Below are 13658 nucleotides of genomic sequence, written 5' to 3' on the forward strand. Positions count from 1 at the left end.
GGGTATATATTAATTTAGCTGAGCTACAACCAGGAAGTGGAAGACCCTCAACGAGATGGACTAACACAGTTGCTGCCAACAGTGGGCTCAAACATAATGACTGTGAGGATGGCGCAGGACCAGGCAGTGTTTTGTTCTGTTGTACAAAGGTTTGCTATGAGTTGGAACCGATGTGATGGCACTGAATACCACCACCACAACCAGAAAAAAGAACTATGACCACTATATGATATGATTATTTGAAAAACATAGTTTTACTTTGAGTTAATGCATGAAGACAGAAATAATCTACAAGTGACACCTGTATTCCTGGCCTGGCACTATTTTTTCCCCAAAGGATAGAAAACCTAAATACATAACTTTCGAATTGGACTGTAACTTTTTCTGGTCTACTGGTTATGGTGAAAAAAGATTATGAGACAAAACACAAAGACAAACATCATAAAATAACGTTTATACAGGATTAGTACATCTGTTTACATATAAAAAAACAGAATGGACCTCATTACAGTTAGATTTCACATATATTACACAGATCGACTTTTTAAAAGTACTATTCAACTTCACTTAAAGTCCCTTTTAAAAATTTCATTTTGAAGGCACAGTGCATGAAATAAACAAAAACTGAAGCACTTGAGATGAATGGGTGTTGGGCACATCATCTAAGTAGCTATAGATTGTTACGGAGCCAGGGGGTGTCATTCTGAAAAAATGGAGGTGAAAAATTGATTTTTAATCTGACTATACAAAAATACTGTATGTCATACCTCCAGAAAAACTGCATCATGGCCAGCAAAGAATGTAGGTAGTACATTCATGTTATGCCATTTATAAAAATCATAATCATATATATTTACATAATTTATATCCAATTGCCTCAAAATGGTAACCTTTCAAATTTCATAATATGTTCTGTCAAATCAAAATCAACCAGAACAATATTCTGAAAATCAAGTGGAATGTTAGTTAGTTATTGCTAAAAAAGAGGATAAGTGGGTATTGGGTGAGATTTCTTCACCAACTGGAAATCCAAATTCAGTTGGCATTCATCAAGGACCCTAATCACCCTACAAAAATCTGCTTTACACAAATCTGAAATCCAAAGAGTTATCAAACAGTTGGTAGACAAAAAATTACTGAACATCAGCCATAGTGGAATTTTTAGTAATAACAATAAAGCAAAAGTATATATGGGAGATGTTAAGTTGCTACTGTTGAAAACAATCCCAGCAAAGAACCGTAACATAGGGTCCGATTACAGCATTCATAGTCAGGAGGTCTTTAATACAGCAGGGACAAAACCTGGCACAAGTGCATTTCGGGAAACAAGAAGATAAAACCATTTAATGTTGAGAATAAATGGAAATGGAGGTCAGGTGATGATTACTGAACAACCTGGTGTTAGCTCAGGAACACAATAAACTCAGGTATTATTTATTTGTCAACTCATAAGTTAGCTTTTACATTCAGTATTCATTAAGTTAGCAAACCCCATTCAGATGAAAGTTACCAAAGATTAACCAATCGGTCACACTGGGCTAAAAAATAGACAATATATTTCTTTTCTGGAGGATGATTAAGTTCCAGGGGAAATTCTCTTCAATGAGAATTTCAAAGATTCCTCAACTGGACAGGATGCCAATCACTACCCAGGTAACTCAGCAAAGTACATCAAAACTCTAGGGTCTTTCCTTCTGAAATTACCTGGGCCCACCTTACTGAACCACATATCACAACAAGAATATTTATACAAGCAGACACTTCGAGCATCACCTCTTCAATCACTTTGATTTTATTAAGGAGCCGGGAGGGAAGAAGGCTTACAAAATGATCACCAGGACAAAAACCATGCCTTGTGAGTAAAGAAAGGCACAATCCAGATTTGGGCAAATTTCTTAATACTGTAATACTTACTTGCCTCCATGACTCCAAGGAAATGGAAAGCCTCTAGAAGAAACACTGAAGAAACACATATCCCATCCCATATGGCTTCAATGTCTAGGCAGTTAATGTGATCTAATCTAACAAATTAGATCCACAAATAACAGACAAAGCAGGGCCGAGAACACAGTAGTCATGGATCCTGTACATTCATGTTAATAGGTAACACTGGTTGAGAAGGCCTTGTTTTCTAGCATGACAGCATTATTAAGAAATTCATTAAAGAGTCAAGAATTATATCAGAGTTTGGTTTTCCTTTCAGGAAAAATTACTGAAAGAAACATTTGCACGTTTTTTTCTAAACAAATTTTACACATGCTTAAAAGGCAAGACCTCCAGCCACTGAGATGTACAGTTAAAGACTGTTTAAGGGAGAGAGAAATTTAAAAGGTGTCCTCCAGTGAAGACCAATGTTAATAAAGTAAATGCTGTCACATCAACTTTGTTTCATTTCGAGCAGAAATGTCCCAAGCAAAGCAGCCACTCTTAGGACCCTTGTGGGGTTACCCAGTAACCTTGTGGGGTTAGCACTCTTAAAAATAAAGCTGAAAAAGAGCAACACCACCACACTACCCCTTTAAAGAAAATGTAAAGTATTATTAGGAGAAATGAAATCATGTCTATTGCATTAACTATCAGCGCCCGACAAACTCTATTCTGTATATGTGGTCTGGGGAAAGGGAGGAGCAGGGGCTCAGAATTTAGAGTTGCTAATACCAGGATTAATACTAGAATGGTTTAACCTCGAACTACTCAAATTTATCACAGATACTCATTAACAAGTGTCATGACCTCATTATGCCTGCCGAACCAAATCTCTTTTTATAAGCCACTTTGGATGCATGCCACACAAAACTTTGTTGAATGACCTAAGTGGGTGGTAAATCACTCCACATGAAGGCATTGGGATGACTGATACATAACTGGATACAGAATACAATTTGAAAAGATGAGAGGAAGTTTTTTGATCTCCTCATTTAGTACAAGTTAAGCAGCAACTTGGCTGTTAAAACATTCAAAGGTATTAAACCATTAGATCATTGGTAAAACTCATACTTACAGAAAGCATCATTTTCATTTAACAGCATGATTCAAGAGACACAATAAAACGCACATCTTTCAGGCCTTTGCAATAACAGTGTTATATCACACGGCAGTCCACAGTTTACTTTTTAATGGAGGGAGCCATATTTAAACGCTTTCAACTGAATTTTTAACAAAATTGGTTTATCAAAAAGAGACTGTCAAATGGAATTTAGGACAAAGAAATCAGTCATTTGCAGAGGCCTCTGCGAACCAGATTGGCCGAACTATTTCATGATTAGTGTGGTATTTCAGGCTTGGGCTTAGGCTTGGGCTGGAGCATGAAGTGTAGGTATTTCATGTTCAAAAGTAGGTTAAGAATGTGCAAGTTGGTCTCTTCCATACTGCCAGATGTTTTCAGTAGAATATAGATGTTGTAGGTTGCTGGGTATCTGAAAACCATAAGTGTACAACATAGAAAAAGGTTCAAATTTAGGAAATATTAAAGAATTAGACATTCCTAGCATAATCTAGTGCTTCACAGATAACAGCAGCAGCACCTGTGGGTTTTTACTGAGTTAAAAGATAGGCAACGAGTTTTAGCTGTTGCTAGATCTCTCTCAGCTCCATTCAAATGGACACTTAGGTTTTTCACAACAAAGTCAACAGATTCTCCCTTAAAATGAGGAGATTTAGAACTTTGCTAAACCTTACAAGAGAGGTAGTGAAATCCTGCTTAGAGCACAGCCCACCAGTTCTGATCTAGCCTTGGAACAGGTAGAAAGCCAAAGCAGAAGCCCATTTATTCATTTCCTAATGTTATATATGTTTAAAAATCAATTCAACCTCCATTAAACCTGAATAATAAGAGAAACTCCAGCTATTTAATAACCAGAGAAAAGTACTCCTCAATAGGTTGAGAAAACCTTGAGTTTTTAAAGCTTTATGTCAGATTCTGACCGCTGTCCCTGCCTTAATGTTGCTGGATTCTTTTGGCCATTTAAAATAAAGAAAAAAGCTAAAGCCATTAGCAAACACCTGATGTGCGAAATACAACATCCACTAGTTGGCTTATGCAGTTACATAAGCTCCAAACAGCTTATCTTAAATTAAAGAGAAAAACAAAGTGGCTGTCCCATCTCTGCTGCATAAATAGAAATCAGATAAGAGTACTTTAAGGAAGGGAAGTTCAAAAATTCTCAAGAATACAAATTTAGCAAGTTAACTTCCCAGAGCTCTTTGAAGAAGCAAGACAGTCTCTCTTCTTAATGCAGTGTCTCCCAATAGGGACGGTAATTTTGCTTGGTACTTATGCTGGGAGATATGCACAGTTGTGTGTTTCAGTGTTTGCTAGAATATAGTGTTTCCTCTTCAGTGTCCGTTTCATCCTGGAACTCATGGCTTAGGAGGGATTTCTTTGAGCCGGTTGACATCATACGAATTTCATCTTCATACTCATCGTGATGCTGTCTGAGCCGATGAAAGCCGTCTTTGTGTCTGTTAGACTTGATTGAGCAGATGCACCAAATAATGCAAGCTGTTAGGATCAATGCTGACATGGTGGCACCTGCCAAACAATAACCACCATGTGAGTGGTGCTCTACTCTAAGGCTATAAACAGACAGCTATTTACAACAGCAATTTTATAATATGCCCCTTGTTTTATTTTTATTTCATGCATTTGAAACAACTGTTTTATTAAACAGTAGGTGTACAGTATACAAAATTAGAAAATATGGATACACAAAAATACCAAAAACTAAAACCGTCTACGTCTTCACATTTCTACTACCCAGAGATCACCATTAATGACCCTAGCGCATGTTTCTCCAGATCTTTGGCTACGCATATGTCACAGGTATTTTTTTTTCCTTTTCCCACAATGAAATTGCATACTGCTTAAATGAAACCCTGGGGGCGTAGTGGTTAAGTGCTACGGCTGCTAACCAAAGGGTCGGCAGTTTGAATCCGCCAGGCGCTCCTTGGAAACTGTATGGGGCAGTTCTACCCTGTCCTATAGGGTCACTATAGGGTCGCCTCGACGGCACTGGGTTGGGTTTGGTTTTTGGTACTGTTCTACAACCTTTTTTTTTCCCCCCCCAATTAATGACTTCTACTTTTCTTTTCCAGTAAATTTTCATCTCATCCAAAATCCCTCATTTAAGTATTTCTACATAAGGTTAACTATCAAAATAGGAATCTTAGTAACATAAATAATCATAATAAAGTTCATGGTAGCTAATATATGGCACAGCCAGATTTAAAACTATGGCTGAATCCTAGATGCTGTATTTTTAACCACTAAGTTATTCATATTTTATCTGGTTCAACCTACGAATAAACACGTCACAACAGGCCCTAGGATTTGGCCAAGCTTCCAATATACCACTTTCTTTCAACTAAGTATTTCTCCCTTCCACACTATTAAATAAAACTTGGTTACTTTGCCTGAAGTCCAAATTGTACTTAGAAATAAACCAAAGTTCTTTGTGTCAAATAGTGATACAAAGGGTATTTGTTATTTTACCACCTATTTTTTTTTTCCTCCTAACCTTTCAGTAATTCAAGCAATGGCACTAATTAACCCTGAGAGAAATAAGTATTTCCTCCTTCCTGGATCCTGGAAAAACGGAACTAATATAAATGAAAGTTCAGGGAACTTATGACCTTAATATAAAGCAAATCATTCATTCACTCGACAACTATTCATTAAGACCTATTATGTATCAACCAGGGTTCTAGGCTCTGGGGATACAAATAAACTCCTTTATGTATACAGCTTATTATTTTTTTTTTTTGTTTAGTGGAAGTCCCTGGGTACCGCAAACAGTTAAGTGCTCCATCACTAACTAAAATGTTGGTGGTTTGAACTCACCCATGGGCACCTTGGAAGACAGGTCTGGCACTCTGCTTCCAAAAGGTCACAGCCTTGAAAGTACTATGGAGCAGCTCTACTTTGCACACCTGGGGTTGCCATGAGTTGGAACTGACTCAACAGCAATTAACAACAGCAACAACAACATGTTTTGGTGGGAGAGACTGAATATACCAAAATAAGTGAGAAAGTATGTAATACAATGTCAGTTAGTGATAAGTAGTATAATTGAAAAAGGTGGGGTGGAGATAGTGACAGGGGTAGTATTTTAGCTAGAGTAATCGGGGAAGGCTCTCTGTGGAGGTGACATTTGAGTACACACCTGGAAAAATGAAGGGGCAAGTCATGAGAACATGCAGAAAAACAGTGTGCCAGGAAAATCAGGTTTAGATCAGGAGACATTAGAAGAAAAGTGATTAGCTTCAGGTGATTACAGGCGTGATCTACCCTCAAACAAATGTCAAGACTGGTTTTACCTTCAACTACTAAAAGCTAAGATTTCTTTCTTTACCTGATACAGTTACCACAAGCTCCCTTGGCAAACCAAATATCCGGTTATCTGTGTCAAAGACTATTACCACAGAACTAGCAGCATCATGATGCACAAAGACCTAGAAGGATAGAAAGTGTCAGAGTCATGAAAAAGTTTACTTAAGTATACTGTGTTCCTGGGGCTTTATAGCAACCAAGGAGATGATTCACTGTCAACCAAAATAAACAAAAATCTGCCAGTTTCCCTTCTGTAACCAAAGGTAACGTAATCAAGAGGTAGTCACACTTTTTTTTTTTTATTGTTTCTTTATACCTCTCAGGCTTTCTAACAAAAGTTTCAAAATAAAATAAAAGTACTATTAAACATACAAGTGACATGATGCTACTCAGTCTGAGCTTCTTACCTGTGAATGTTGTTGCTGGTATCCATCAGCGATAGCATTGATGTTATGGAAGCCTGGGGCTAACAGTACATGGAAATAGCCTCCCTCCTTTGTGTGCACTTTTATTCCCTCATTGAGTACAATGACTGCTTTAGAGACTGGTTTCCCACTCTTATCTTTGACAAATCCATGAACTCCCTTGTGAACCTGAAAAAAAGTTTAAAATACAAACGTATATTCATAATGCCAGGTATTCTAGGGTCAACAGCTTGAGGCATGATAAAAAGAGAAACACGACTGGGCTTATTATTCCTCCCTCCTGACTCGGACCTTGTTTTGTTACTCATTCACTGCTTCAGAGTCAAAGAGGTAGAGAGACAAGAGAAAAGAGAACCTGATACGGCCAAAGCCTGAAGTGTTGGAGCCCAAATCTTCTGTTGCCTTCAGTGATTTCCTTTCCACCATAGTTCACTGCTGCCAGTAACCTTGTCAAATTAAAGAACCTGCAACACTCACAAGGCCAAATTACCTCAGTTACAGCAGATTCTAGATTTCTGAACTCATGGCATCTACTCAGGCAATATAAAATGGTGAGAACTCTCCTATTTATATAAATTGAAAGTAAACAGTAGAGATTTTTTTTTTGGTAAAAGATTAAAAAAATGTTTTGATAAAGGTTTTCACTGAACATATTCCTGGGGTTTGCTTTCAGTGAAAAGGGAAAGACTCACCTCTACTAACATGCTAAGAAGAGACTTTTTATTTTCTGCCCACAAGGAGGGGAGCTGTGCTGCAGTAGGGAAGTAGCAGCAGCTTGTGTACACTGTGATTTCCGGACAGTGGCCATAGGTGACACTATAATCCTATAATACAAAATGCAAAAATAAATGTAGTAAAATAAATAAATAAAAGTAAGGTTTTGTAATGCAACAGAAGGAATAAATGGAATAAAAAGAAATCTTGGGCGATGTAAACAAAAAATTTCTAAAGCACTTTGTGGCAAATATAAATAAACCACTCTGCATTATAATCAGCTACAAATGTGACAGCTCCTAAGAGATAGTGAGTTCCTTGAGAACAGGGACTATGTCTAATTTATATTTCCAGTGCTTTCCACTGTGCCTGGCAAGTAGAAGGGGTTTCTTAGGGGTTGCTGGATAAATGAATAAATAAGTACATGCAGAGGGCCAGCTTCCCTCTAAACCCTGGAACTTTACCTCTGGAGGTAGAAGCAAGGACTGTTACCCTCAACCTGAAGCTTGCTGGTGACAAGAGACACTGTGCGTAGTGTAGCATTTATCCAGGCACAGGAAGTCTGTTTGGACAGGTTTAAAAACCTAACTTGCAATCTTTTCCCCAAAACCTATTCTTTTTCCTGATGTTCCCAACTTAATGCCATTAACTCATTTTCTCACAGACTTGAAATCTTTTGTCTTTGCCTTCTTTATCATTCCCTAATTTGCATCAATTCCACCTCTTCTACATTTCTGAAACTTCATCCCTTGACTCCACTCCCACTCCCACTACCCTAGCATAGGCCCTCATTACTTCTTGTCTAGACTATTCTAAACCAGTCTCCCCTTCCTACAATCTATCTTACCTCACTGTTAAGAGACTGATTTTCCCATGACACAACTTGGATTATGTCACTATATCCCAGCTCAAACCCTTCAGTGGCTTCCCCTTAGTAAAACAAAGCACTCAACATCCAATTCCATTCTTGTTTTTCGCTGCTCTCCATTATATCCCACATTCTAATTAAACTGCCCTTACTGCTTTCTCCTTCTGGAAGGTCTTGCCTCACCATCTCTGTATCCCAAATGCCATCTCCTCTGTGAAGAGAAGGTCACATCGCTGACTAGGTATAACCTTTCCTGTCTTTGATTTCTCATAGCACATTGAAAGTTGCACTCTTTAAGATCAAATCAATCAATTCTGTAACATAGTTATTTGTAAAATGGGCTGGGGATATATTTTATTTATCACTATATCCCATACAACAAAGTGCTTCACACATACTAAGCTCTTAGTAAATAAAGAAAGCTGGGAAGGCAGGCAGAGATGGGGAAGAAGTCAATTTCTGGTTGCACATGTGAACTGACCAGCTAACCGCTCCTTTGCTACAACTCTTGACTAACTTGAAGTGATGGACAACCAATTACAATGCTGTCAGAGGTTAATTTAAGGGCTATACATGTCAAGAAAGCCACTAAGCAGATACCATTCCATTTTTATATCAGAAAAGTCACTATTCTTTCACTCAATGGGCAATATTCATAATTCCATTCTCACTGTGCTCCATAAAGCATACCTTCATGCTGCCCAGGTGACTGTGCCACTCGGCTCCACGCATTACTCCTCCTGGAATATTCTCATCTGTAAAAACGTTGAGAGATGTAGGATTAACAAGACAATAAGACAAGACCTTCCCCCCAAACAACAACAATAAAAGATAGGGAAACAGCTACCTGATTTATTCGGGCAACTAGGCTGACCCATGTGCATCGATGGATGATTATTTGCATAAAGAGATGCCAAATGCTTCAGAGTCTCTCTGTTTTCCACTAAAAAAAAAAAAAAAAAAGGTAATTCAGAAGTCAGTTCAGCTTCATGAATACGAAAGTCACCCTCCTTTCCTTCTAATAAATACTACACCCCAATGAAGTTTATTGAAGAGCTAATACACTTAACCATACAGTTCTGTTTAGCCCAGGGTAATCAGACTAAGAAGATGAACATCTTCCTCAGATTAGAAGGTACTAATGGGGGGTTTATATGACAGGGTACCACACTAAAATATAAACTTGTTATTACTACATTTTTGGGTCACTGTGGCCCACCTAATAATATTTCTCATAAGCCAAAATGCTCTATGTACAATGGCCCTAAAGAGATTCAAAAGGCAACTGTTTGATTTGCCATAAGGTGCAATCAGTCAAAGTTTGGAGAAGGGGAGGGCAACTCTATACTGTAAATATTTGGATTTGTGTAACATGAGTTTGTTGAAGGCAGGCACTGTGTATTCCCAACGTCTACAAGCATAATTGCTCAATAAATGCTTGAGAACTATATAAAACAGGCGTGACAAGATGGCTTGACTCAGCAAACCTAGGCCATCAGTAGATCTGACCTCTTTCCTCCAAGTAACTGTCTGAATTCTGTTTATGCTATGTATAATCTTCTTAGGCTGGTTATTTGCTCATGGAGTGTGCTCAAATACTCACCATTTAAATAAATTTATAAGAAACATTACCTAATTGAAATTTCCTATCTAAGCTTAAAGACTTACATATGAGAAGTGACATCCTACATACCTGTCTGTACTGGCTTGTCATATGGGTATGTGACCAGCACAGAACCACCATCTAAAGCAACAGAAAGACTGAAGTCCTGTTTTTGAATCAAATTTTCAATGATGGCTTTAGTCTCAGGCTGGGAGGCATTATCTAAAAAACAGAAATGTCAATATATCAAATTTTAAAATTTTAGTGAGTAGCTAAGAACATATTCTCTACTTGGACACAAAACACTAACTTACAAAATTTGTAGATAAATAGTTTATTTCAGCAAAAGCTACTATCTCAATCAAAAAAAGACGCATTCTAGAAGGTAGATTATTCTGAGTTTTACATACTTCAGGATTAATGTGTCTATATTAATAACTCTAGGCAAGTTTAAGAAAATTCTTACTGGAAAACAAAGGAAATGGGTGTACCTTCCTTTAAGAAATAATTAAGGGGATATACAACCTATCTTTGAAAGAAAATGAGATTTTCAAAAAGCAAGGTGTTTTCTGTAGCACTGTTTACAAGACTAAAAAGCTCAAAACAAACTAAATGTACATCAGTAGGAAAATGGTTGAATAAACTAGAGTACTGCCATACATTAATGACATGTTGTGGTTCTTGTTAGGTGCCGCCGAGTCAGTTCTGACTCATAGCGACCCTATGCACAATAGAACGAAACACTGCCCGGTCCTGAGCCATCCTTACAATCGTTGTTATGCTTGAGCTCATTGCTGCAGCCACTGTGTCAATCCACCTCGTTGAGGGTCCTCCTCTTTTCCGCTGACCCTGTACTCTGTCAAGCATGATGTCCTTCTTCAGGGACTGATCCCTCCTGACAACATGTGCAAAGTACATAAGACGCATTCTCGCCATCCTTGCCTCTAAGGAGCACCCTGGCCGCCGCACTTCTTCCAAGACAGATTTGTTTGTTCTTTTGGCAGTCCATGGTATATTCAATATTCTTCACCAATAACTCAATTCAAAGGTGTCAGCTCTTCTTCAATCATCCTTGTTCATTGTCCAGCTTTCACATGCATATGAAGTGATTGAAAATACCATGGCTTGGGTCAGGTGCACCTTGGTCTCCAGGGTGACATCTTTGCTCTTCAACACTTTGAAGAGGTCCTTTGCAGCAGATTTGCCCAATGCAATGCGTCTTTTGATTTCTTGACTGCTGCTTCCATAGGTGTTGATTGTGGATCCAAGTAAAATGAAATCCTTGACAACTTCAATCTTTTCTCCATTTATCATGAGGTTGCTCATTGGTCCAGTTGTGAGGATTTCTGTTTTCTTTATGTCGAGGTGTGATCCATACTGAAGGCTGTGGTCTTTGATCTTCATTAGTAAGTGCTTCAAGTCCTCTTCACTTTCAGCAAGCAAGGTTGTGTCATCTGCATAACACAGGTTGCTAATGAGTCTTCCTCCAATCCTGATGCCCCATTCTTCTTTATATAGTCCAGCTTCTCAGATTATTTGCTCAGCATACAGATTGAATAGGTACGGTGAAAGAATACAACCCTGACACACACCTTTCCTGACTTTAAACCAATCAGTATCCCCTTGTTCTGTCCGAACAACTGCCTCTTGATCTATGTAAAGGTTCCTCATGAGCACAATTAAGTGTTCTGGAATTCCCATTCTTTGCAGTGTTCTCCATAGATGTGATTAATAAGAATGTTGAAGATCTCTAAGTACTGAAATGGAAAGTGACAATAGTATATGCAATGAAAAACGGGTGCTGAACAATACGTACAGTTGATGATCCCATTTATGTAAGCAATAAATAAGCCCCTCAAATCAACCAAAACCAAAAAACCCATTGCCGTTGAGTCGATTCTGACTTACAGTGACCCTATAGGACAAAGGAGAACTGCTAGATTCAAACTGCTGACTGGATCGCTTAACCACAGCACCACTAGGGCTCCCTTACATTAACATACAGATGTATTTTGTGTGTGTGTGTATGTGTATGTGTGTGTCTACAGATACATAAGAGGGTAGAGACGAATACCCACCCAGTGCCGTCAAGTCGATTCCGAAACCTCTATATTACTAGTGATGGAACATCTTAGTAGCACTTAGTTTCTTAGAAAGAACGTTCATTACTTTTATAAATGAAAAAGGAGAAAAACTCAAAAAGTTTTCTGGATGTCTGTATTCATTTACACTTCACACATATCTCCTAAACAAGAAAGTACCCCCATTACTCATCAACAAAATAGAATCAACCAGTCTACTGGCAAAGAGAAATACATTGTCTACGAAGTGCTAATAGTTTAAAAATTTGTCTTACTTGTGAAGTCTGTATCTAAGTCTTTTCCATGAGCATTTGTTTGTCCTGTCTTTGAAGTACAGTCTTTCTCCTGTGCTCTCTCTCGCCCATCTGGATTTAGGGAAGGGACAATCACAATTCTAGTCCTGTCAATCAACTAAAACAGAAACAGAAATCAATGAGTTTATTAGCTCTACCTGGAATCAACATGCCTCAAACAGAAAGTCTTTATTGTTTTAAAAAGAGACTTAAAAGGCAGAACTAAAAAACAAAAAATTCTCTCTTGCTCCAAATTCCCAGAGACCTCCTGGTGACTTAGAACAACGATGGGCAAACTTCTGCCTGCAAGCCAAATCCAGCCTGCTGCCTGCTACCGTATATAAAATTTTATTAGCACAAAGCCACGCTCATTTATTTATATTATGACTGCTTTCCAGCTACAATGGCAGAGCTGAGTAGCTGCAACACAGAATGTTTGCCCCACAAGCCTAAGATATATACTGTCTGGCCCTTTGCAGAAAAAATTTGCTGATCACTAGCCTTGAACAATAACAATGGTGAGACTGAGTTTTCAAGATTACGACCTGGAAGTATAACCTGAAAAACGGCAATGTTTGGAAACAATGAGACAGAAGAGTTGAGACCAGCAAGTCCAAAACCAACAACAACAAAAACTGAGGTGGGATAGTTGCCTCACCCACAATAATTTCTCCTCTGGATGTATCAACAGCTACACATGTGGCATGAATGAACTGGTTTCTGATATACGTCATCCTACATTTTTTATAATAGTAAATCAGACTAAATGATCCACTGGCTTATTTACTCTGATAAAATAATCTATAAATTGGAAATAATTGAGACCCTTTAATTTGTTGGTTCTTAAATCTCTCCCCTACTGGAGATGTATTTCTAAAGTAAACACGCTTGAGCTTTACCACAGACCTACTGATGATGTGAATTTGGGCATGTGTATTTGTTCTTAAGCTCTCCAGGTAATCTGGACCTTTAGCTCAAAGCAACCAGCAATCTGAAGTGATCTGGTCTTATTCTAACTTTTGAAGCACAATTAGACAAGTGAGGCAAATTCTGATAAACTAGGAGTTTAGCGATTCCCAGCAGGTGTTTTACCTAGGCTACACAGTCTGTTATGGGTGAGATCAAACCAAAAAAATCCGTTGTCATTGAGTCGATTTCGGCTCACAGCAACGGTATAAGACAGAGTAGAACCGCTCCACTGAGTTTCCAAGGAGTGCCTGGTGGATTCAAACTGCCAAACTTTTGGTTAGTAGCTGTAGCTCTTAACCACTACGCTACCAGGGTTTCCATGGGTGGGATCAGTAGGTTGCAATTCTGACTAAATATTAGGAATACTGATGCCTCTA

General features: G+C 38.3%; 1 protein-coding gene across 1 annotated transcript in view; it reads right to left on the bottom strand.

The window, feature by feature from the left end:
- Positions 1 to 435: 435 nt before the first annotated feature.
- Positions 436 to 13658, bottom strand: part of CPD (carboxypeptidase D) — a 66411-nt gene continuing 53188 nt past the window's right edge. Inside the window, exons 14-21 of the mRNA XM_049859761.1 lie at positions 12295 to 12430; positions 10029 to 10160; positions 9183 to 9278; positions 9026 to 9090; positions 7446 to 7577; positions 6736 to 6921; positions 6351 to 6450; positions 436 to 4531 (exon numbers count right to left, since the gene is read on the bottom strand). Of these exons, the coding sequence (XP_049715718.1) occupies positions 4305 to 4531; positions 6351 to 6450; positions 6736 to 6921; positions 7446 to 7577; positions 9026 to 9090; positions 9183 to 9278; positions 10029 to 10160; positions 12295 to 12430 (1074 nt within the window). The 3' untranslated portion in view covers positions 436 to 4304. The remainder of the gene's footprint in view (positions 4532 to 6350; positions 6451 to 6735; positions 6922 to 7445; positions 7578 to 9025; positions 9091 to 9182; positions 9279 to 10028; positions 10161 to 12294; positions 12431 to 13658) is intronic.

Source organism: Elephas maximus, chromosome 19 (assembly GCF_024166365.1).
Source record: "Elephas maximus indicus isolate mEleMax1 chromosome 19, mEleMax1 primary haplotype, whole genome shotgun sequence".
NCBI lineage: Eukaryota > Metazoa > Chordata > Mammalia > Proboscidea > Elephantidae > Elephas > Elephas maximus.